Here is a 25612-nt window from a genome sequence, read left to right on the forward strand (position 1 = left end):
CATTCTTGAACCTGTTTTAAATGCCCATTGTTACAGGGTTACAGAGAGTAAAACAACAGGTCTGTCAATACTTCACAACAACTGAAAGTGCTAATGTGCTAGCTTTAATGAAAATAGTTACAAATGGATTAAATATTTTAGTGAAAGGACTACTTCGGTCTGCAGCTTCTGAATCTGCTGTTTCAATGTTCAGAAGTCTGTTTGGTTTGTTCTGATAAGGGTCCGGTTGGGTTCTGGCTCGGGTTCTCTCCAGGATGGAGCTTCATCATGTGTGTTTTCAGACAGTGGCTCTGCGTGAAGGCTTTGTCGCACAGCAAGCACTTGTAGGGTCTGTCTCCATTGTGGGTCCTCATGTGGACCCTCAGGTGTTCCGGATTTGAGGCGGCCTTCCCGCACAGTGTGCAAGTAAAGCGTTTGATGCCTAAGTGGGTATTGATATGGCTGTTGAGGGTTGACTTCAGCTTGAAGCAGCGTCCACAGTGGGAGCAGGAGTACGGTCTCTCTCCAGTGTGAATTCGTTGGTGGCTCTTCAGACTTGATTTCATCGTGAAGCCTTTACCACAGTCCTGGCAGACGAACGGCTTCTCGCTGCTGTGGGTCATCATGTGAACTTTGAGCGTTTCGTTGCAGTGGAAGGTTTTGCAGCAGATATGGCAGAGGAACGACCGTTCTCTGTCCATGTGAATCTTCTTGTGGATCCTAAGACCGTGGGGAATTTTAAAACGCTTCCCACAAACGTCACAGGCAAAGTTGCGTTTTTCAGAGTGACTCATCAGGTGCCAAGACAAACCTCGGGTGCTGGAGAGGGTCTTACCGCAGATGTGGCACTGGTTCCCGTGGTTCCTTCTGTGAGCCTGCAGAAGACTTTTCAGACCAAAGGCCTTATCACAGATATCGCACTTGAACGGCCGTTCCTCTATGTGGCTCCAGCTGTGCAAGCTCAGTCCATTCTTGGTTACAAACTTTTTCCCACAAACCTCACACTGGATGTCCACCTTTCTGGAGTGCTGGTCTAAATGTCTTTTGAAAACATAGGTATTAATAAAAGTTTTCCCACATTCCTCACACTTGTGGACTTTATCATAGGTTCTCAGATGTTCTTTCAGCTCTTCGGTGGATTCAAAAGTGTCTCCACAGACGCCACAAACTGTTTGAGGTTTATTCATGTGAGTCCACATGTGTTTGACCAAACTGCCCCGGGATTTGTACAAGAACCCACATACTTTACAGGCCCTTTTTTTCCGCTGTCCTCCTGGACTTTTATCTGTTTTATCTGCTGTTTTTTTCACCTCTTTTTGCTGCTTGGACTCCAGTTTCCATTCTGGATCCTCAGCAGAGGCATCATCTTGATCCACATCGTCCACCTCAGAGTCCCTTTGAGGTTCCTGTGAGTCTTTGGACCCAGTTTCCTCCCTGAAACCATGTGGACCCGAACTGCAGAGGAGCAAGAATCTCACATTACTTGATGAACACAGCAAAGTCTTATGTTTAAACATTTGTTCTTTCATCAGGTAAATCAATACTTTCCTCACTTCGGTTGACCCATCAGTGATGTCCAGTAAAACATAATAGAGATTGGAATAAACACAGTTGCTTTCTCCCACCCCCTCTCAAGCACATAGTCAAACTCTACTTCACAAACAATATTTAATGGATTCAATGTGTCGTGTGGGTAAATTTCCCAGGGAAAGCATTGAACAAACAAGACCATCCAGTGGGGGTCCTAGGGCAAGACCCTCCATGCTGCTGACTACCTCATAACCCATCAGAGACAATAAACCATGTCATGCCGGCTCAGACGTCACTCTACCAACCAGGTCTGCTTCAGGTCTAGGGGAACCAGAGCACCCTGATTGAAAGTGGGCTACTGGAACAAGACGGACATGGACTCAATGTGAGAACGGGTTCCTGTTGGAATGCTACTACTTAAGCAGTTCTACTCAGAGAGGTTACATGCAGAGTATGTGGAGTGTATGGATGCTTCCAAACCCACAATCAAGCCTAACTGCTAAGCAACTGGTAGCCCAATGTTCTCACATCCACAAATGACAACTCCCATCACAACTTGAGATTGAAGCGGTACAATACAATAGCAATACCACGGGAGAGCCAGAACACCAGGTCAGAGAGGAGGTTAACCAGGTTAACCATACTAACCATCCTCCCTGTCCCTGTTGGAGAAAAGCAGGCCCAGACCATGATGCTACCACCACCATGTTTGATAGTGGGGATGGTGTGTTCAGGGTAATGAGCTGTGTTGCAGAACATTTTGCATTGTTGCTCAAAAGTTGGATTTTGGTTTCATCTGACCATACACCTTTCACATGTTTGGTGTGTCTCCCAGGTGGCTGTGGGTATGCAGATCTCTGCAGATTATCCAGAGTCATCATGGGCCTCTTGGGTGCATCTCTCATCAGTTTTCTCCTTGTTTGAGCTGAAAGTTTAGACAGACGGCCAACTCTTTGTAGATTTGCAGTGGTCTGGAACTCCTTTCACATGGGCTTGCATAGTGCTCCTTGGATGTTTAAAGCTTGGGAAATCTTTTTGTATCCAAATTCTTCTTGACTTTTGACCCTAGATCCTTCAAATCTTCCTTCTTCAGCACTTCTCTATGTAACCTCACTCTTCCTCTTGGGTTCCTCTCATTCACACACATATTCTCCGTTTTCCTGCAGCTAACCTTCATTCCTCTCCTTTCCAGGACAAACCTCCACCTCTCTAGCTTCTCCTCCACCTGTTCTCTGCTCTCACTACAAATCACAATATCATCTGCAAACATCATAGTCTATGTGATTCCTGACTAACCTTGTCTGTCAGCCTGTCCATCAACATTGCAAACAGAAAGTGGTTCAGAGCGGATCCCTGGTGTAATCCCACCTCCACCTTGACCTCCTCTGTTCATCCCTACAGCACTCCTCACCACTGTCTTACAGCCCTCATTCATGTCCTGCACTGCTCTAACATTCTTCTCTGTCACTCGAGACTTCTTTATATAAAACCACAGTTCCTATCTGGATACCCTGTCATAAGTTTTCTCCAGATCTACAGAGACAGTGTAGCTCTCTTTGAACTTCTCTGTACTTCTCTATTAACATACTCAAAGCAAAGATTGCATCTGCAATGCTCTTTCTTGGCATGAAACCATCCTGCTGCTCACAAATTTTACTTCTGCTCTTAGTCTAGTTTCAGAAACTCTTTCCCATAACTCAATTGCTTGGCTCATAAGCTTTATTAATCTGTAGTTGTCACAACTCTGCACATCTAACTTATTCTTAAAAATGGGCATCATCAAACTTCTCCCACATTCAAACAAAAAAAGCACACAAAGACAAACTCGACCGGACTGCAACATGGAATGTTTAGTTTTACGTTTCTTCTTCTTTCTTTCTGTACCAGAAATGTAACACGCACCACATTCTGGACAACTCGGCAAGATTTGCACACACCTGGTACCTGGTAAAAGTGAAAACTGATCCGTGCTTTTATCTCCTCCAGACTAGACAACTGCATTGCTCTCCTTGTGGGGATTTATGGCAGCAGCCTGGAAAAGCTTCATCCAAAACTGCGCTGCTAGGGTCCTGAAGAGGAGACGCAAATTTGACCACATCACTCCTGTCCTCCAGTCACTTCGCTGGTTGCCCATCCGTTTCAGAATTCATTACAAACTCTGTCTCCTCACCTACCAATGCCTCCGTGGAACTGCCCCTGACTACCTTATTGAGCTCCTTTCCCCGCACGCCACTTCACAGCTCCACTACTTTTTGGTTGTTTTTTCTCTTTGTTATTTGTGAATTATTGTTATTCCTGTTTTATAATGTAGCGGTTTAAGATTTTTCTTCTAAATGTAAAGCACATTATTTTCAAATAAAATGTATTATTATTATTATTCGAACTTTTTTCATATATTTTTGTGAAAATTCCATACATGGATCCCTAGTTGGAGCTGAACGAAATAAGATAACGTAGGATATGACTATATAAGGAATGTGGGCGTGGTAAGCAAATGTCAATTACCTTGAACTCGGTCCAGCAACATCCTCTTCTTCTGGTACAGCATCAGTAGATGAAGGTGTGTCCTCTACTGTTGATTCGTGGGAATCTTCCATCTCCTCATTGTCCTCCTTCGGCTTCTCCTCTTTCTCCTCCTCAGATTTCCCCTTGATCTCCTCAGATGCTCCTTTGAGTTTCTCTTCAGACGTTTCCTCTGACTTCTTCTCAGCTTCTGGCCTCTGCAAGTGTTGAACGTTTCACAAACAGCATGTAAGGCTTTTAAAGCCGTTAAGCTAAAAATGGTAATAAGCAGCTGCAAAGCCATTAGACCACGCCCACAAGACGTGTACATTTGGTTCTAAATGTTCTCAGACAGCAGTGTGATGTACTGTTCTCTGTTCCTGCTTTTCCATCACGTCTCGCTCAACCAGTACCTACCTTCAGCTTGATGAAGAGGACGGTGGCCCGCGGCGCGTTGGACTTCATGCTTCTGATGATCTCCCTGGGAGCCATGGTCTTCAGCGGCAGCTTTATCAGCCTCTTACTATGGTTGAGGGTGTGGATCTCAAAGTCTTTGTCACTCTCAGCCATTGGCGGGAAGGAGGACCTGAGAAGATCCACGAATTCTGACTCTTGAAGACTTTGAGGAAAGCTGAGGTCCCGGACAATAGTGTCCTTAAAAACTAGGAGAGAAACCAAATTCATTGAGAAGATCCTCAAACGGTTCATCATTCAGTGATGAACTGGTCTGTTTGGATCCTGGAAGAAGTCTGTTAACATCCATGTCAGAATCCAGACAATCGTCTGACATCTCCAGTTATCATGCTTTTAGGAGACCATGGAAACCATGGCTATATAGTACGGAAAGTACAGTATTCCCTGCATTAGCAAAGCTAGCGCTACAACTGTTGTCAGTTTGGGAACTATCAGGACAGATTAGGATGTTCTGATGACCGCAGTTCTAAAGTCACCAGATTACCAACAGTTCTGGGCGTCCTAAGGCTAAAGACACAGAGGACTTACCAGAACTGTGCAACATGTCCATGTTTGTGTCCTGCATGAACCGAATCCTGAGGTTCAGGTGGGTTGGACTGCTTCTGGTCCGGGCTCTGTTGGGCCGGACTGGGCGCCGCTGCGGTCTGTGGGACACGGACCCAAAGTATAAACACGTATTCAAGTCCAATCAGCTCAAAGGAGGACGGTTCTCTTCTTCTAAACCGTTAAAGCAGCCGTAGGTTTGTCACCTCCTTGGGAGTTCAAAATCCGGATCCTTGGACTTTTCCCTGGAACTCGCTGAAGGCTGGACCTGTTCTGCCAGCTGCTCGTCTTCATCATTGGCTTCATTATCAAAAGCACCATCACCACCATCATCACCATCTTCGTTGTTGTTCTGAGGAAAGTGGAGCCTCACAGGGTCTTCCACGCCTAAAAACAACAGATTCATCTTTTTTGTTCCCTCTGAGACAAACCTTTACAAAAACGTCTTCAGAAAGGTCCGTCTCTACAGATTTGGTCTCTATGATCGTTCGTAACCCTTGTGCTATCCCAGGCACTTTAACGTTGGGAGTTGGGTCATCTAGACCCACTAGACAGTGCTCTGAACCTTTTTCTTCAATGATTTGTGATCTTCACTGGTGTCCATGGATTACATGAAATCTTTCCACCTTTATCCACTTTTGTCATGGTAGGGAGAACACCTCAATGGAAGGGGGGGGGGGGGTAATCTAAGATAGCACAAGGGTTAATGGACCGGTTCCGACCAGAATTGGTTCTAAGTTTTACCAGAACCTTAGTGAAGTTTACCAAAGCAAAACCATTTTCAATAAAAAAAGTTCTTTCCTTCATCTGGGGAGTCTTTTCACTCCTTTCAGTGAAACTCATCACGTCTGGAGATTTCTCTCCTCTGATTTCTCCTCTGATTGTCCAGACAGTTAAGAAAAATGAGCATCAGACGAAGATCCCAACAGGATCAAAGGAGGAAAAGAGGAGAAGCACAGGAACATCAGAGGAGAAAAAGTTCTTCTCCTTTCACCACAGCCAATTAGCTTCCTCCGTCTAACCCCGTCTGCTGCATCCTAACCTCTAACAGCAGTGACCTTCATGTTCATCTCTGGTCTTCCTCTAGACCTCTGGCAGCTCTAGACTCAGCATCCTTTTACCAATAGATTCAGCGTCTCTCCTCTGGACATGTCCTAACCATCTCTGGAGGACCAGAGGACAATCAGACAAGGGTCAAAGGGGAAGCATGAGGGAGAGACAAGGACGAGAGGAGGAACAGAGGAAGGTCACTCAGAGTATCCAGACGTTTTTCTGTCTCAAAAACTGGTGGGTGGAAATCACTTTTGAGCACATTCTACGGCTTTGTGGGTCCACAAGCTTCTAACCAGAAAACTGATGTCCTGACAGACTCCAACTCACCAGGCGGCGGTGAGAGCAGCTCCTCTTTCGGTTGTTCCGTCTGGACCGTTTCCTTGTAGCCACGCGGTTTGGGCTCCAGCGCTTTTCCCGGGACAAAGACAGAATTTTACCCACAATGGAATATGGAGAGAAAATCCACTCACTGGATGTGTGTGTGAGTCATCCTTGATTTGTAACTCAAACAAGACATTTGGTACAGTGGTGGACAAATTTGTTGGTACCCCTCAGTTAAAGAAATAAAGTCCACAATGCTCACTGAAATGACTTGAAACGTTCAAAAGTAACAATACAATAAAAGTTATTGAAAATGAAATAATCAAAATCAGCCAATACTTTTGAGTTGTTGATTAACAGAATTATTAAAAAAAAAAACGAATGAAATAGGGCTGGACAAAAATGATGGTACCTCTGTGAAAGACTGAGAACTAATTGTCCAGGGGGTCATGATGAACTTGTCCCTTAATTGACATCACAGCTGTTTTCAGACCCAGAATCAGTCAGTCTGCCTATTTAAAGGGAGACAAATAGTCACGTTGCTGTTTGGTGAAAAGGTGTGAACCACACTGAACGTGGACAACAGAAAGCCAAAGAGAGAATTGTCCCAGGACATAAGAAACACAATTATAGACAAACATGGTAAAGGTAAAGGCTATAAAACCATCTCTAAGCAGCTTGATGTTCCTGTGACCACAGTGGAACATATTATTCAGAAGTTTAAGACCCACGGGACAGTAGCCAACCTCCCTGGACGAAGAGGAAGAGGAAAATTGACGACAAATTGAGGACACGGATAGTTGGAACTGTATCCAAAGAGCCCAGAACAACCTCCAAAGACATTAAAGGTGAACTCCCACATCAAGGTACATCAGTGTCAGATCACACCATTCCTCGTTGTTTGAGCCAGAGTGGACTTCATGGAAGACGACCAAGGAGGACACCACTGTTGAAAGGAAATCATTAAAAAGCCAGACTGGAATTTGCAAAATTGCATGTTGACAAGCTACAAAGCTTCTGGGAAAATGTCCTTTGGACAGATGAGACCGAGCTGGAGCTTTTTGGTAAGGCACATCAGCTCTCTGTTGGTAGACTCAAAAATGAAGCATCCAAGCAAAAGAACACTGTCCCTACTGTGAAACATGGAGGAGGCTCAGTTCCTCCAAGAATGGCTGAGAGAAAAGCGTTGGACTATGCTGAAGTGGCCTCCTATGAGCCCAGATCTGAAACCCATTGAACATCAGTGGAATGAGCTGAAACATGCCATTTGGAGAAGACGCCTGTCAAACCAGAGACAACTGGAGCAGTTTGCTCATGAGGAGGGGGCCAAAATACCTGTGGACAGGTGCAGAAGGCTCATTGACAAACACAGAAACCGTTTCATTGCAGTGATTGCCTCAAAATGTTGGGCAACAAAATATTAAGTTATGGGTACCATCATTTTTGTCCAGCCCCATTTCATTAGTTTGTTTTTTTAAATAATTCTGTTAATCAACAACTCAAAAGTAATGGCAGATTTTGATTACTTAATTTTCAATAACTTTTAATGTATTGTTACTTTTGAACGTTTCAAGTCATTTCAGTGAGCATTGTGGACTTTCTTTCTTTAACTGAGGGGTACCAACAAATTTGTCCACCACTGTATGTATGGATCATACTCATCAACGGATTTCCTGTCAGTGAAGATAGCGGTAGGTGTGTTAAGTGTAGTCTTGTGTTAGACTTGGAGGCCAGGCTGGAGCAGTTAGAAGCGCGGCTCCGCACAGTGGAAGCTAAGCCGGCTAGCCAGGTCGTTACTCGTAGCGCGGCCGCGCCTAATCCAGTTAGCACCCCAGCGCCCTCCCAAAAGCCTACAGTCAGGTGTTATCCGGGGGCCAGAGCTGGTGACATCGAGGGGAACCATAGGATGTTAGCTCAGAGTAAGTCCAGGTTCCGTCGAGTCGTGATTCACGCAGGCGGTAATGATGCCCGACGGAGACAATCAGAGGTGGTTAAGTTAAACGTAACTTCGGTGTGTAAACTGGCTAAGACGATGTCCGACACTCTCTGGTCCCCTGCTGAACTTAGTCAGTGATGAAATGTACAGCCGCTTTTTAAGCAGGTTCAAGCTTTAGCTTATGTGCTGAAGGACAAATGAAAGGATCTCGTCATAGAAACCTTAAGGTGACAGACAGCAGTTCTCACAAGCAGAATTATGATGTAATTAAATGCGGTTTATTAAACATTCGATCCATTTCCTCCAAGTCCCTCTTAGTCAACGAGTTAATCATTGATAACAACCTCAGTCTTTTAGCCTTAACAGAAACTTGGCTCCAACAGGATGACTATGTTAGATTGAATGAAGCAACCCCCCCCCCCCCACACTTATGCTAACTATCAGAAATCCAGGATTTCAGGGAAAGGAGGTGGTTTGGCAGTAATATCACAGTCTAGCTTACTTCTCAACCCTAAAGTTAAAAATACTTATAATTCATTTGAAAGCATCATATTGTCTATAAATCACCCAAACAGGAAGACTCAAAAACCTGTTTTATTCATAATTATTTATCGCCCCCCCGGCCCGTTTTCAGAATTTTTAAACTGAGTTTTCTGACTTCCTATCAACTATTGTTTTAGATTCTGATCAAATCATAATAATAGAGGATTTTAATATTCATGTTGATGACCCCAGTGACTGTCTAGGACAGGGTGTCAAACATATGGCCAGTGGGCCCTATCTGGCCTGCCAGGTGGTTTAGTCCGGCCCACACACGAAGAGTAAAAATCGCAAAAATGTTTTAAAAAGAAAGCAAGTTTCTAGTCCATTACTGTGACGAGTTATGAATTTTCTAAAGAAATAACCGAAATGCGCAATTCCGCCACTAGGGGGAGCAAAGGAAAAGCTTAACAGGTGAAACAACATAATAGAGCCCTGCACGGGACCATTTTCTTCTTCCCGCTCCCGCCCGCGCCCGCTGAATTTTTGACCAATCCCGCCCGCTCCCGCAACGTTTGCGTTACAATCCCGCCCGCTCCCGCAATATGTATGTCCACTCCCGCCCGCACCCGCAAAACTCAGAGAATTTAGTCCCGCACAGTAATAGAGATGCATTGATTTTGTATCGTCTCCCGTCCCGCAGGAAAAAAACACGTATTTGTATTGATATTATTATAGAGATTCATGTCCCTCCTCCAGCCTCATCTTTTCATGCATTCCTCTTTGTGTAATGTGCAACTTAATTATTAAATATATTTTCACATTCCTGTTCGGTTAAAAGTGTGCGTGTGTGCGCGCCTAGACAGACGGCCTGAAGCGCGCTCTTAGTAAGAGGCGGGGCGTTGCACACCCCCAACAACAGGTTAGATGACAGAGGCCATTGGGCGTCTCTACCTGGTGCCTTCACGGAGCTTCAGTACATAAGAATCCAACAGCCGCTCAGCCTAACGTAATCCGCTATTATATATTCATGAGATATTCATGGCAGCACTGATCCCGCGGTTTTTTTTTTTTGCCTTCCGCTCCCGCCCGCAGCACAATTCAAACCGCCCAATCCCGCGAGATTTGGGTTGGGTCCCACGGGACCCGGCGGGACCCGATCCCAATGCAGCCCTCTACAACATAACTCTCTGCATGTGCCAAAAACGAAACATAACAGCTCTGTGTCTGGCTAGGCAGTAGTTTGGTTCCCTGTGAGCCTCATCACTGAAGGACGATCAGTAGTGACATACTAATGACCAAAATGTTGTCAAAAAGAAAAAAAAAAGGTTGAAGTTAAGTGCTGAGCTTTCCAGGAAAATGGAAAGCGTTTTATTTGTTCACGGAGCTGAATGCAAACCTGCATGCTTGGTATGTCATCAACAGGTTATCCAAGAACATAACATTCAGCCCCACTATGAGACTCTCCACAAAGAAAAGTTTCACCATTTGCAGTTAAGAAAAAAAAGATTTAGCAACTATTAGCTGGACCGATTAATAACCATCTGCATTTACTGCAGCCGTGACGTCAGTGATGGAGCAGTGACACCTAGCTACCTTATTGCAAACAAGTTGGAGCAAACATCCAATCCATTTTCTGATGGTGAACTTATTGAAAAAGGCTGTATGCTGCAGAAGTCTTGTGCCCCAAAAAGCAGTCGACCTTAAACATGAGTCTGTCAAGAATTACGATCAGATCGATCATACGATCAGCTGTCCCCAACTTACCCCCTTCCTCATATAACCTCATATTAGGGTGAGGGGGTGGGGGGGTCTAGCCTGCGATGCGCCTTGGGGGGGGGCTACTTGGCAGTGGCCCCCTCCTATGGTTGCCGTATGGAGTGGGCCCCCCCTCTTTCGGTTTTATTTGCACCTTAGACATGTAGGGTCCTTGGTAGGGGGGGTGCTTGGACATCACTGCAAGCAAGCAGCAGATGTCCTCCTGGCACCCTACCCGCCAATTTTAACCGCACCTTAGACATTTAGGGCCCCTTGGTGGGGAGGGTGAGGGGACATCACTGTGAGTAATCAGGAGATGTCCCCTTAGTGCCCTACTCGCCAATTTTAACTGCACCCCCCTTAGTACACACACCCCTCCCCCTTCAATATATACATTCAAACATAAACACACACACATGCACACAAACACACATACACGCACACACATTTTACAAGGAAGGTGGGACCTGGGTCCATCTGTCCCCTACCCCTTCCCTGGTGGGGGGTGCGGGCCTCTTGGCGATGGCGGCCGTGTCCCTTGGGTGCCGGCTCCCTGGGCCCGGCGGTGCTCTCTCCGCGCGGTGGGGGGGTTCATATTACACCTGAGCCGGGGGTGTTCGTGTCCCTGGGGGATGGGTCCTGGTCCTTGCCCCTGGGCCCCGCCAAACTTCCAACATGGCCGAGCCTGGTCGGGCCATATTTATAACACCCCTTGTGGGCCACCCTTTTTTCCCCGGGGTTCCCCCCTCCTGGGCGGGGGCGGCGGGCCCCTGCCTTGCTCCTACCTGGACCAACCGTGGGACGGGTGGGTGGCTGCCTGGAGTGCGGGGCGGGTCTCCCTTGGGGGGTCCTGGCTCGTACCTGGGGTCGGGGCGGGGGGATGCCCGCAACTCCTGGGTGGTGGTGGGGTGCTCGTCTGGGGCTGTGGGCGTCCCTCTCCGGTGGGGCCCTGCGTTGGGCTCTTCCGGCGCGGCGTGGGGGCTGCTTTCCTGGCTGGGCTGGGGCGGCGCTCTCTTTCCCTCTGCGCCTCCCTACTCTCTGGCTCTGGGGGCCTCGCGGCGGTCCTGCTGGCCCTGGCCTGCGGTCTTGGTCGCCCGGGGGGCGGTTGTTCCCTGCCTGTTCCCGTATGGCGTTGGGGGAATTCCGGCTGCCGCTGCTGCTGCGGCGGGGGTATTGGTGTGGGGGTGGCTGGGTGCTCCTCCTCCTTTTCACATTCCACCATCCATTTTAGAAGAACATAAACACTCACTTGAGCACAGGTGTTAGCTCACCTTTGCAATAATAGTTTGCATGATTGAATGAATGAAAGATTTCACACTAGTTGGTTTAAAGGCATAGGTATGCGTTCGTGAACACTATCTGTTTTGTGTACATGTTGACATGTGGACATTTTTGCAGCTAGTTTGAGTGTGTGTGAACAGGCCCCGCCCTTTTTGTACTACATTTGAACCATACCGTAATGATAAACAACCAGTAAACCTGTCTGCTCTATGCTGTTTCATGGTCTTACCCCCCTTCCCCTCCTATTATCACCCTCCTACCTCCCCCCTCTCGCTAACGTCCCTATCTCTTCTTCCCCTCTTTCCTTTTCCGTCCGGTCCAACACCAAAGATTTTCAAACATGATTGAAATTAATAAAGTTTGGCCTCAATTACAAAAGGGGTTTATTCAGACATACCTTTGGTTTGTCTGAAGATTAATAACCCCTCTTGTTAAAATAAAATATGTCCAACACAAGAGGCCCTCAGTTCTTATCTGTTTGCCTAGCTGTTGGACAGGACAAGTTTAAAAAAAAAAAAAGAATTACGATCAGATCCAACATCTCTGAGGAATCATGGGCAGCTAAATGAAGGAATCTAGTCATTCATTGTATTTTCAGTCACTATTGATGAAAGCACCAACATCACAGATATGTACAGCTGTGCATATTTATTAGAGGCGCTGAAAAGACCGTCACAGTGGAGTTTCTGGAGTTGATGGACACAACAACAGCTGATGACATAGTCAGCTCTCTAGTTACTGTGCTGGACAATGTTGGAGTGAACTGGTCACATGATGTAATTTTGGTGACTGATGGCGCTCCATCAAAGGTCAGAAAGAAGGCAGGTGTTACCACAAAATTCAGGCAGAAACCAGGCAAAGATTCTTATAATAATGAATGTTAATAATAATGGACATTTCATTGTGTTTTGCACACTTGAATGACAGTAAATGTGTTGCTGCACAGGATTTGAATCCTGATATTGACGGTCTGGTGAAGTTTCAGGAGAGAAAGGACGTTAACTCCAAACTCTTATGTTCACAAATGTTTGCAAGTTTAATTTAGTGTAATTTTGTCATCGTTTGGACGTTTACATTTTAGGAAGATGTTTCATTTTTTTCATTAGCCCCTCTTGAATTTATTATCAGGATTGCTTCGGTGTCAGATTTAAAATATTCAGGCGGTATAAAATTGAATAAACCAATATTTTTTAAAGTGAAATTAATTTTATTTAAGATCCATTGGCCTCTGTGAATGAATGTGTAATAATAAATGATTAGGCTACCATGTTGGTTGAGGCATGTTTTCCAATTGGGTAAATAAAACAAGAATAAAGCTGTTTTTTTTGCCTTTATGCTACTGGTCTGGCCCAGTTGAGATCAGACGGGTTAAATGTGGCCCCCGAACCAAAATGAGTTTGATGCCCCTGGCCTAGGAAAGGCTTTTGCAGCTTTATTAGACGATGTTGGTTTCACCCAAAGTGTGAATGAACCCACTCACTGTCATAAGCACACCCTGGACCTTGTTCTAACCCATGGGATAGAGATCAGCCAGCTGAGTGTCCTTCCTCTTAACCCCATCATTTCTGATCACTTTCTGATTACCTTCCAGTTTACACTGGAACATCCTTCTGCCCCAGTGAATAAGAAACAACTTAGAAGAACCTTAACTGACCGTTCTGTGTCTGAGTTTAAACACACAGTTCAGCCAGTACTTAGTGATATTCTGAGAAAATACTCTGAGACCAGCTCCCATAGTATCAGTCCTAATATAAATGACCACTTTGTTAATGATGCCTTACCAGCCCTCAGGAGTACACTCCATGTTGTTGCCCCCTTGAAACCTAAGTTCGTTAGACAAAACCGAGTAGCACCGTGGTTTAACGCTGAAACTCGTTCTCTTAAACGAGAAACCCGTAAGTTGGAAAGAGAATGGCGCCGCTCCGGTTCAGAGCAGTCTCTGGATATCTGGAAACATAGCCTATTAAATTATAAAAAAGCTCTGCGTAGAGCTAGAAGCCAGTACTATTCAACCTTAATATCAGAGAATGGAAACAATCCAAGATTTCTTTTTAGCACTATTGCTAGATTAACTCGCAGTCAGAGCTCAGTAGAACCACATGTTCCTGTTTCTCTCAGCTCTGATGATTTTCTTACATTTTTTGATAGTAAAATCTCAAATATTAGACATAAGTTAAATCAAGTTATTCCTACTATTAGCCCAGAACAGGCTGAAGTGGTAGAAATGGAGGCATCCGTAGAAACCTCTGTAACATTAGACTGCTTCACTGCAACTTGCTTGGAGCGACAGTGGCTCAGGTGGTTGAGCGGGTCGTCCAATGACCGAAGGGTTGGCGGTTCGATCCCCGCTCCCACCAGCCAAAAATGTCGTTGTGTCCTTGGGCAAGACACTTCACCCTCCTTGCCTCCAGTGTGGCTCCACTGGTGTGTGAATGTGCATGAATGCTCCCGGTGATGGTCAGAGGGGCCGTAGGCGCGAACTGGCAGCCAAGCCTCTGTCAGTCTGCCCCAGGGCAGCTTTGGCTACAACCGTAGCTTACCGTCACCAAGTATGAATGAGGAGTGAATGAATAATGGACACAATGTAAGCGCTTTGAGTGTCTTGAAAAGCGCAGATAAATCCAATCCATTATTATTATTATTCACTGCTGTGGATCAAGCGGAAATAACATCAATTATTACGTCCTCCAAATCCTCAACGTGTCTGTTAGACCCAATTCCCACTAGACTTTTTAAAGAAACTTTTCCCCTAATTAATGATCCCATATTAACAATGATAAATACCTCTCTGGAAACGGGTTACATGCCACAGTCTTTTAAATATGCAGTTGTTAAACCTCTTCTGAAAAAGCCCAGTTTGGATCCTAGCATCTTGGCCAACTATAGACCGATATCAAACCTGCCCTTTATTTCTAAAATCCTAGAAAGAGTTGTAGTTAAGCAGCTTTACTGCCACCTACAGGACAACAGCCACTTTGAAGACTTTCAGTCGGGGTTTAGACCCCACCACAGTACGGAAACTGCACTAGTTAGAGTCTCTAATGACTTGTTATTGGCCTCAGAAAAGGGACTACTTTCTATTCTGGTCCTGTTGGACCTCAGTGCAGCCTTTGACACTATCGACCACGGTATTTTACTCCATAGATTAGAGCAGGACATAGGGATCAGAGGATCTGCTCTCCAGTGGTTTAAATCCTATCTGTCCAATAGGTATCAGTTCGTTAATGTAAATGGCCATTCCTCTCAGTGCACTCGAGTCAACTATGGAGTCCCACAGGGCTCAGTCTTGGGACCGATCCTGTTTACGCTTTACATGCTACCCCTAGGAAACATAATCAGGAAACACAGCATTAATTTTCATTGTTATGCCGACGATACGCAGTTGTATTTATCCATGAAGCCTGACCAGAATGACCAGATAGAGAAACTGAACGCCTGCATCAGAGACATCAAGACCTGGATGACAATTAATGACCTCCTCTTGAACCCAGAAAAAACTGAGGTCATTATACTTGGTCCTAAAAACCTCAGAGATGCTCTGTCTGCTCAGATAGTCTCCCTGGATGGCATAAGTATAGCCCCCAATTCCACAGTTAGAAACCTTGGGGTTTTATTTGACCAGATTTATCATTTAAGGCTCACATATCTCAGCATTTTTTCACATCCGCAAATAGCTCCCAGCTGATTCTAGAATCAAGTTCAAGATCCTCCTGTTAACCTATAAGGCCTTACATGGAATGGCCCCGTCCTATATTAAGGACCTCATAGTCCCTTACCATCCAATCAGAACACTTCGCTCGCAAAATGCAGGACTGCTTGTGGTTCCTAGAATTAGTCAAAGTACGGTTGGAGGTAGAGCGTTTAGCCACCAAGCCCCTGTTTTATGGAATAAACTCCCAGCTCATGTAAGAGAGGCCGACTCAGTTTCTACATTCAAAGTTAGACTGAAAACATTCCTCTGTGGACAGGCTTATTGTCAGACTAGTTAGTATTCAGAGATTATTTAACTTAATGTTAATGTGTTTAAATTAAACTGAACAATAACAATTAGTTGTTAGTATGCTGCTCCAGATCCTGCCTGTATCTTAACCCATCTTCAACATGACTCGACCCTACCCGACCGTACCCACAGACTACTAAAAAGACTCCCCTCTACCCCCCCTTAAGCCTAGCCCTGACCCCTAACCTTAACCCTAACCCTTACCAGAAGCTGGGGAAACTATAGTGAACTGGGGATCTGTCCTCCTTTCTCATTTACTTCTACCCTCCTTCTGTCCTCTATTCTCTATCATTTATTTATTCATCATTTAGTCTCCATGCCTCTTTTTGGTGCAGTGATTCATTTACTGTCCCTCTTTCCCTTCCAGGGGGAGAAAGACTTATGAATTACCCCCAGCCGTTCCCCAACTCCATCTGGATGAAGCTCGTCTGCTGGACTTTTATATGTGTAGTTGTAGATTTAGATAAGTTAATTCTTCTCTAAGAGTTCTGGTAAATCGCCTGTCCGTCCTGGGGGAGGATCCCTCCTTCATGTGGACACCCCTGAGGTTTCTTCGTTTTTTCCAGAATCCGTTTTTTTAGGAGTTTTTCCTTACCGCGAAGGGTGGTCTAAGGGCAGGGATGCCAGTATAGCTTAGTCAGTTTGTTAGTTCATTTTAGTATTTTTCTATTGAACTCTTTGTATTCATGATCCTTTTGAGTTCATGTTTTACTTCGAAGCCCATCGAGACGACTGTTGTTGTGAATTTGGGCTAAATAAATAAAATTGAATTGAATTGATTTATTTGTGTGTTCTTGCAATTGTGTATTCACATGTCCACTCAAATTTCAAACCTTTTTAAGTACGAAATGCAATTTACACAAAACTTCAAACTAACTGGGAAGTCCAAACGGCTCCGACGCACAAATCTTTAAAAAGTACACAGCAGTGTCCTGATACACACATACAACCACATTTACACAGAGGTCAGAGTCACGTCTTCAGAATTGTGTTTAGGTGATGCGTTTAAATCAGGGGTGTCAAACATTCGGCCCGCAAGATGGTTCAATCTGCCCCTGTCACGAAGAGTAAAAACCATAAGGATGTTTAAAAAAAAGCACATTATTAGTCAATTTCCGTGGCGAGTTATGATTTTTAAAGAAATAACCGAAACATGCAATTCCGCCACTAGGGGGAGCAAAGGAAAAGCAAAACAGGTGAAACAGCATCCTTGCACGTGTCAAAGCGAAACCTAACCGCTCTGTGTCTGGGTAGGCAGTAGTTTGGTTCCCTGTGAGCCTCACTGCTGTTGTGTTTCTATAGAAATGATCAGCAGTGACACAAATGACCAAAATGTTGTCATAAAGGAAAAAAGGTTGAAGTGGAGGGCGGAGTTTTCCAGAAAAAATGAAAAGAGTTTAATCAGTCCATGGAGTTGAATGGAAAGCCTGCATGCTTGGTATGTCATCAACAGGTCTGAGTGTTCAGAGAATATAACATTTAGCTCCACTATGAGACTCACCATAAAGAAAAGTTTCACCATTTGAAGTTAAGAAAAGAGAAGATTTACCAACTATTATCTGAAGAACAACCGTCTGCATTTACTGCAGCCGTGACGTCACTGATGGAGCAGTGACAGACACCTGATTGCAGGTAAGTTGTGTAGCGGCCCCTCTTTGGGCATAAAACGACACGCTTCCAGCTTCAACAGGCGTGTACTTTATCGGCCCTCGTCACAACCATCCAAAGCACCACGTGTACTCATGCACCATGAAAACTAAAGAAAAATACAATAAAGACATTAAAGTTTCACTTATAACAAATTTCACAAAATTAGCACAACAGGCACCGACACGTTATGCACCAATTAAAGGACCTTCGAAATATATTTCCATAAATTAAAATAAACAACTTCCAATTTACTTAAAAAAGTACAAAGAACCGAAACACAGCATCAATATTTGTACCTCATTCCGCTTCCAAAGGGGGTGCTAACTAAAAATACAGACTCCATGCCAGCGTACCGTCCTATGTGCGTGTGCAGCGAAGAAGAAAGAGGACGGAAAAGAATGAGGAAGTACGCATGTCGCACACACAACTACCACAGGGAGGCGCTGTGGTGCCACAAAAGGAAGCAGATGTGAGGAGTAATCAGACAGTTTAACTATAATGCATTCATTCATTCATCTTCTTAACCGTTTATTCCCTTTCGGGGTCACGGGGTTGCCGGAGCCTATCCCGGCTACTTGGGCGTAGGCAAGGGATACCCTGGACTGGTCGCCAGTCTGTCGCAGGGTATATAATGCAATAAAACAGAAAAGAACATTTTCTGTCATTTCCAAGGTGGAGCAAACATCCAAACCATTTTCAGAGGTGAACTTATGGAAAAATGCTGCAGAAGTCTTGATCCTAAAAAACAGTCGACCTTTTCCAACATGAGTCTGTCTAGGATTACGATCAGATCCAACATCTCTGAGGAGACTTGACGTCCAGTCATTTATTGTATTTCAGTCACTATTGATGAAAGCACCGACATCACAGATATGTACAGCTGTAGGTATTTATTAGAGGTGATGAAGAGACGTCACAGCAGAGGGTTTTCTCAGTAGCCCCCCTGGAGTTTATTATCAGAATTGATTCAGTATCAGAAGGAAAATATTCACTGTATAAAATTGAATAAACCATTTTTTTAAGTGAAATGAATTTTTTTAGATCCATAGGCCTCTGTGAATGAATGTGTGATGAAAAGTGATTAGGCTTACATGTTGGTTGAGGCATTTTTTCCAACTGAGTAAAACAAATAAAATAAATAAACAAAGCTGTTTTTTGCTTTTAAGTTACTGGTCCCGCCCACTTGGGAACAGACACCTTGAGCGTGGCCCCCCAACCAAAATGAGTTTGCCCCCCCTGGGTTCCATGCTGCTAGAATCAGAGTTTTCTGCTTTCAACTTAGATTGTGAATAATATAATAGTAAAAACGTTTTCCTACTTTCTTAAGCAGATAAGTAGTGATAATAAGTAAAACGACAGTTAAAACTTTTAGTTATCGGTCCATTTTATCAGAACATTTTTTTTGTATCGGAATTATTGGCATGACGTCACACTGTCCAATAACATCCTGCAACACTATAGATAAGTAAAGGTTAATGGTGTGCATGATCAGAAATTAACGCACGCCATGGAAGCCTGAACCATCCGACGCGGAGTGTCACGCACTTAGCGGTTCACCTCAGAGAAGTGCGTTCATCCTGATAATGGCTTCCACGGTCTTTTGACCTTTCAGCACGTGAACACGGTTACAGCCGTTAAGTGAGCCGTTCACAAAGTCTGAAAACCTCCCATCAGTTCTAAACAAACAGAAATGCAAAAGTAGAACCTCCTCCTAACAGAGATGTGTGTCCTTTCAATACACATGTGTAGATCAGGTATCAAACGTGTCATTTCATAGTGAAGACCGTCCACTGTAGGTAGACATGGACTGAGCGAGTCACCGTAGAAAATCCGGCTCCAGCAAAATGAAGCCAATTCTGCCGCCGCCATTCGGTGCCCGTCCACCGTGATTGGACGAGTCGGTCTGAGTGGACGTTTCTGTGGAACTACTGTCACCAATGAGGAGTGAGCTTGTTCCAAGGGAAATTTCTGGGCCACTGGATTTTGGAATTGCAGATGTATAGTGAGTAGGGAAGGAATTGAGACACAACTTGTCAATCAAACCTTTTGAGGTGGGGGCCAGCGGGCATTGAGGAATCTGATTGGTCAGTTTATGACTGGAATAACTTGAGATCCTTTATTTAACCTCAAAGTTGTCAACATGACCTGTGTCTATAAAATTACATTTTAATACCTGCTGAATAGTACAACATGTATTTAAAGTACACATATCTTTGTAGTTTCTTCTTTAGCATTTCTGTTTATTTAGAACACATCAGCTGTTTTTATGTAAACAGAGTTTCATGCTCTGCCGTAAAACATGGAATACGGGCGCGCGACACTTTTAAGGCGGCTGCGCGAACAGAGGCTCACGTGGCCGCAGCACAGCTACGCACAGAAAACACACAAGCACGCACGCGCAGGCACGCACGCACGCATCCATTGGTCTGATTTCCCTCCACGATAGAAGCTGATGAAAGTCCGCTGCACAGAACTTACGCAGGTGAACCCGGGGCTGCAGCAGCTCCAGCTGCCGCTCCTGCCGCGCGATCCTCCGCCTGAAGCCCGACGCCTCCTCCTCGTAGTCGGCCACCGTCCTCTCCACCACCGCCAGGATGTCGCGGGTGGCGATGCCGAGCTTCTCGGTGATGATCCCTCGGAGGATGTCGGCCTTGGAGAAGCTCTCGCTGTCGGTGGTGCAGAAAAACATCTTTTTGTTCTTCTTTGTCAGAGTGTGCTCACAAACTTTCGCGGCTGTTTCAGGCTTGTGACGGTGTAACCTTTATTGTGGTCCGTGTAGAAACAGATCTTTCACATTAGCATATGAAAAGTAATGACTGATCAAACTTTATGTACCACTTTTTATTTTTACTTTTTTCTTTTAAACGCAAAAAACGAAGCTATGGTACTGTAACACTTATGTAGTCTATTCAGGCCGTGTCTAAAAAGGGTTACGCTTTTTTTCCCCAAGAACTTTATTAATCACAAAATTCAAAACCTGAAACAGTGCAATACAAGAACAGAAAAAGAACCAGCCAGGGCGAGAAATTGTGACACTTCAATGTGGTCTTATGTCAAAATTCCATTTGGTATTTTTCAACTAACTTTTTCACGTGGAGACGGGCTATATTCACGTGTTCTACTTTTGAGTAATGTTTCCAGTCGGAAGACATTCAAGGTAGGACTTGGCGTCCGGTCAAAGTTCGCACCATCTTATTTAAAATAAAAAATAATGTAGCAATTCTAGTATATATAACATATACATACAGATTCAAATATTCTTTCAAATATTACTTTTAACAGAGTAATCAATCAGACATAAATCAATGAAATGAAAATTTAAAAATAATTCAAATTCAAATAAGAGTTATGTCAATGGGTATCCTGAGCAGAAAGAATACATTAAAAGGTTTAAGTAATCTCATTGGTTTTGATAACTTTTTGATTGTATATTTTTATTTTTTCTATAGAGACCAGATATACAGTGAGGTCAATAAGTATTTGATAAGTGGGAGAACTTAACAAGTTAGAAAACATGGAGGGGTCGAAAATCTTCATTATAGGTGCATTTCCAAAGTGAGAGACTTAATCTGGAGAAACATTCAGAAATCACATTGTACAATTTAAAAAAATATTTATTTGTATATTAATGTGACAAATAATTATTTGATCACTTGATGATCAGATAGATTTCTGACCAGCAAAGTCCTGCTGTTCTGCTTTGAAATAGTCCAACTCCACTCTGCTCATGATTCTAAATGAGTGGCTCCTGTTTGAGGTGGTTAGCTTGCATAAAGGCACCTGCCCCCCCCCCCCCCCCCCCCCCCCACACACACACACACAATCAGTCAGAAGTCTAACTACCAACATGGACAAAACCAAAGAGCTGTCAAAAGACACAAGAGACAACATTGTAGACCTTCACAAAGCTGGAAGTGGCTACGGGGCAATTGCCAAGCAGCTTGGTGAGAAAAGAACAACTGTTGGAGCAATTGTCAGAAAAGGGAAGAGGCTAATGATGACCGTCAATGTCCCTCGGACTGGGGCCTCTCGCAAGATCTGACCTGGTGGGGTATGGATGATGCTAAGGAAGGTGAAGAATCAGCCCAGGACTACACGGGAGGAGCTGGTCAATGACCTGGTCTACAGCATCTACCTGATCATAATCCTGAAAACGTAAAAGTCCAACTTCTTCATTTGCTGTTCAGATGATCCAGTGTTTTTGGGATGGATGGAAACAGAACAATCTCTGCTTTCCATGCTGGACTCCTTCTGTCTGCAGCTTCTGAATCTGCTCTTTCAATGTTCAGAAGTCTGTTTGGTTTGTCCTGATAAAGGTCCTTTAGGGTCCGGTTGGGTTCTGGCTCGGGTTCTCTCCAGGATGGAACTTCATCATGTGTGTTTTCAGACAGTGGCTCTGGGTGAAGGCCTTGTCGCACAGTGAGCACTTGTAGGGTTTGTCTCCATTGTGGGTCCTCATGTGGACCTTCAGGTGTTCCAGCTGTGAGGCGGTCTTCCCGCACAGTGTGCAGGTAAAGCGTTTGATGCCTAAGTGGGTATTGATGTGGATTTTGAGGGTTGACTTCAGCTTGAAGCAGCGTCCACAGTGGGAGCAGGAGAACGGTCTCTCTCCAGTGTGAACTCGTTGGTGGTTCTTCAGATGTGCTTGTATCACGAAGCCTTTACCACAGTCCTGGCAGACGAACGGCTTCTCCGGCTTCTCGCTGCTGTGGGTGATCATGTGACTGTTGAGCGCTCTATTGCAGTGGAAAGTCTTGCAGCAAATATGGCAGAGGAACGACCGTTCTCTGTCCATGTGAATCTTCTTATGGCACTTTAGACTGTAGGGCATTTTAAAACGCTTCCCACAAACGTCACAAGCAAAGTTGCGTTTTTCAGAGTGAATCGTCAGGTGCCGAGATAAAGCTCGGGTGCTGGAGAGGGTCTTACCGCAGATGTGGCATTGTTGGTTCTCATCGTGGCTCCTCCTGTGAGCCTTCAGAAGACTTTTCAGACCAAAGGCCTTATCACAGATATCGCACTTGTATGGCCGTTCCTCTATGTGGCTCCAGCTGTGAACGCTCAGTCCACTCTTGGTTCCAAACTTTTTCCCACAAACGTCACACTGGATGTCCACCTTTCTGGAGTGCAGGTCTAAATGGCTTTTGAAAACATAGATATTAACAAACGTTTTCCCACATTCCTCACACTTGTGGACTTTATCATAGGTTCTCAGATGTTCCTTCAACTCGTCCGGAGATTCAAAAGTGTCTCCACAGACGCCACAAACTCTTTGAGGTTCATCCATGTGAGTCCACGTGTGTTTGATCAAACTGCCCCGGGATTTGTACAAGAACCCACAAACCTTACAGGCCCTTTTTTTCCACCGTTCTCCAAGACTTTTACTCGTTTTATCTGCTGTTTTCTTCACCTCTATTTGCTGCTTGGACTCCAGTTTCCATTCTGGATCCTCAGCAGAGGCATCATCTTGATCCACATCGTCCACCTCAGAGTCTCTTTGAGGTTCCGGTGAGTCTTTGGACCCAGCTTCCTCCCTGAAACCATGTGGACCCGAGCTGCAGAGGAGCAAAAATCTCACATTACTTGGTGAACACAGCAAAGTCTTATGTCTGAACATTTCTACTTTCATCAGGTAAATCAATACTTTCCTCACTTCGGATGAACCATCAGTGATGTCCAGTAAAACACAATAGAGATTGGAATGAACACAGTTGCTTTCTCCCACTCCCTCTCAAGCAAATAATCAAACTCTACTTCACAAACAATATTTAATGGATTCTATGTGTCGTATGGGTAAATTTCCCAGGGAAAGTATTGAACAAACAAGACCATCCAGTGGGGGTCCTTAGGCTAGACCCTTCATGCTACTGACTACCTCATAACCCATGAGAGACAATGAACCATGTCATGCCGGCTCAGACGTCACTCTACCAAACCAGGTCTGCTTCAGGTGCTGGGGAACCAGAGCACCCTGATGGAAAGTGTCATATTTAAAGGTGGATCTGGTCATTCGAAAGTTACTGATAAATTCTGTATCAGTGAAGCCACTCACATCAGTATCCCACCACTCCTGGCTGCGACTCACACGTTTCCCTGTACAGACGTTGCCAACACTGCTCCACAAAACGCCATGGCCAAAAACCTTGCTCTCTTTCTTTTTAAAATGAGAAGACTGTAATTGTGCTGGCTCCTGTGTGAAAATACATTAAATATTGCAAAAAAGAGCTAAGCTGTAGACAACACTGTTGTTGACATCCATTGTTAACGTTAGCTACTTCCGCAAACGTACAGCGTTCACCGTTGAGTACTCTTCTGGGTCATTTCACGGTCACACAGGAGATCACAAAAGTTCACATTTAATTGGAACTGTGATCGGCCTTGCAAAAAAAATAAATCGATTTCTTTAAAAAAAAATCTCAATTGAGCATTAAGCCCTGCAGTGTCAACGTAGCCAAAGACAAACTCAACCGGACTCCAGAAACGTCTATATTGTAATCGGAATGTTTACCATTACGTTTCTTTTTCTTCCTCCTTCCTGCACCAAAAATGTAACACCTACCAAATGCTGGAGAATTTGCACACCCCTGGTACCTGGTAAAAGTGAATGTTGCCTATGCCAACCACCCCCCCATATCACACAAATGCACACACAAATTTAATGGGGCTGTAATTGCTTATGGAGCAAAAAAAACCAAAAAAACAAACAATATCGAAAGCAATATTATTATACGATGGCCACACGATTTATGCCATGGTGGCTGTTTTGTAGCAAAATGTGAGTTTCATTCACCTTTGACCACGGGAAAAGGTCACCATCTTGAATTTGTGAACTGGTTTAAATCATATCTCACAAACAGGACTGAATCTGTGGCTTTAGGAACTGCAAAATCTCACACAGACACAGTCACCTGCGGAGTGCCTCAAGGCTCTGTTCTTGGACCTTCACTTTTCACCATCTACATATCTCTACGTGGACAAATCATCCGTGAACACAACATTTCATTCCACTGCTATGCCGATGACACACAGTTATATGTAAAAATGGACCCCAGTCCCCCCCTAACTTTTTCTGCCCTCCAGGCATGTCTAGAAGAGATAGACGCATGGATGGCTGAAAACTCTCTCCAATTCCACAGCAACAAGACTGAAGCCATATTAATTGGTACCAGATCAAAACATCCTCCACCAAAAGCATTCTGGTGTCTCGTCACAAAATTCCGCTCTCTTCACCTGTGATAACTCTTGGGTTGAAATCAACTCACATTTGATCATTACATATGTCACCTCTCCAAAGTGTCTTTTCTCTATCTTAAAAATATTGCAAAGCTCCGCCCTTTATTCACCCATTCTGATGCAGGAAAACTGATCCATGCATTTATCTCCTCCAGACTAGATTACTGCAATGCTCTCACTTCGCTGGTTGCCCATCCGTTCCAGAATTCATTACAAACTCTGTCTCCTCACCTACCAATACGTTCATGGAACTGCCCCTGACTACTTTATTGAGCTCCTTTCCCCGCACGCATTTTAAAGGACTCCTCCGATCAAATTTCACTCATTGCCTTCACCAACCAAGGACCAGGCTAACCACAATAGGAGACAGAGCCTTTTAGGCTGCTGCTCCTGGACTCTGGAACAACTTCCCAGAATCCCTCAGAGCCCCACAAAGGCCGGACACCTTGAAAAAAAAGCTTCCTTCCCTTTTTAGCACCGTAAATTCTGGACTACAAAGCGCACCCGATTACAAGCCGCACCCACCTATTTTCACGTGTTTAACTATTTTTAAACATACACAAGCCGCGTCGGAGTAAAAGCCGCATGCATTAGGCAAGATGGTCATCCTGACAGATCACGTCCTGACTCCCAGAATAAGTGTGATTCCTTAGCACACTGTGGGAGGAGTCAGCCTTGCCTCAGGCTCATGCATGTGAGTATACCCACATCTGCCAAACAGCATGGACCTCTATTCTGTTCACAAGTTCCTCAGTTATGGTTTTATTTATTTATTTATTTATTTAGTTTTTTTTACTTATTGACAATCTAGGTATCATTCATAAAATTACAAACAGTAACCATATAATCAACATTACATCCCTCAGTTATGA

General features: G+C 44.5%; 1 protein-coding gene across 2 annotated transcripts in view; it reads right to left on the bottom strand.

Moving 5' to 3' along the window:
* LOC105353778 (zinc finger protein 436) overlaps positions 1 to 25612 on the bottom strand; it is a 101214-nt gene continuing 75602 nt past the window's right edge. Inside the window, exons 1-7 of one of the 2 annotated variants that reach the window (XM_023966228.1) lie at positions 19986 to 20359; positions 6409 to 6489; positions 5235 to 5415; positions 5014 to 5129; positions 4429 to 4673; positions 4015 to 4229; positions 1 to 1434 (exon numbers count right to left, since the gene is read on the bottom strand). In XM_023966228.1, coding sequence (XP_023821996.1) covers positions 183 to 1434; positions 4015 to 4229; positions 4429 to 4673; positions 5014 to 5129; positions 5235 to 5415; positions 6409 to 6489; positions 19986 to 20196 — 2301 coding nt within the window. In that variant the 5' untranslated portion in view covers positions 20197 to 20359 and the 3' untranslated portion in view covers positions 1 to 182. Of the gene's footprint in view, positions 1435 to 4014; positions 4230 to 4428; positions 4674 to 5013; positions 5130 to 5234; positions 5416 to 6408; positions 6490 to 19985; positions 20360 to 25612 lie in introns of those variants that run through there. The other variant, XM_023966222.1, reaches the window with a different exon arrangement.

Source organism: Oryzias latipes, chromosome 18 (genome assembly GCF_002234675.1).
Source record: "Oryzias latipes chromosome 18, ASM223467v1".
Lineage (NCBI taxonomy): Eukaryota > Metazoa > Chordata > Actinopteri > Beloniformes > Adrianichthyidae > Oryzias > Oryzias latipes.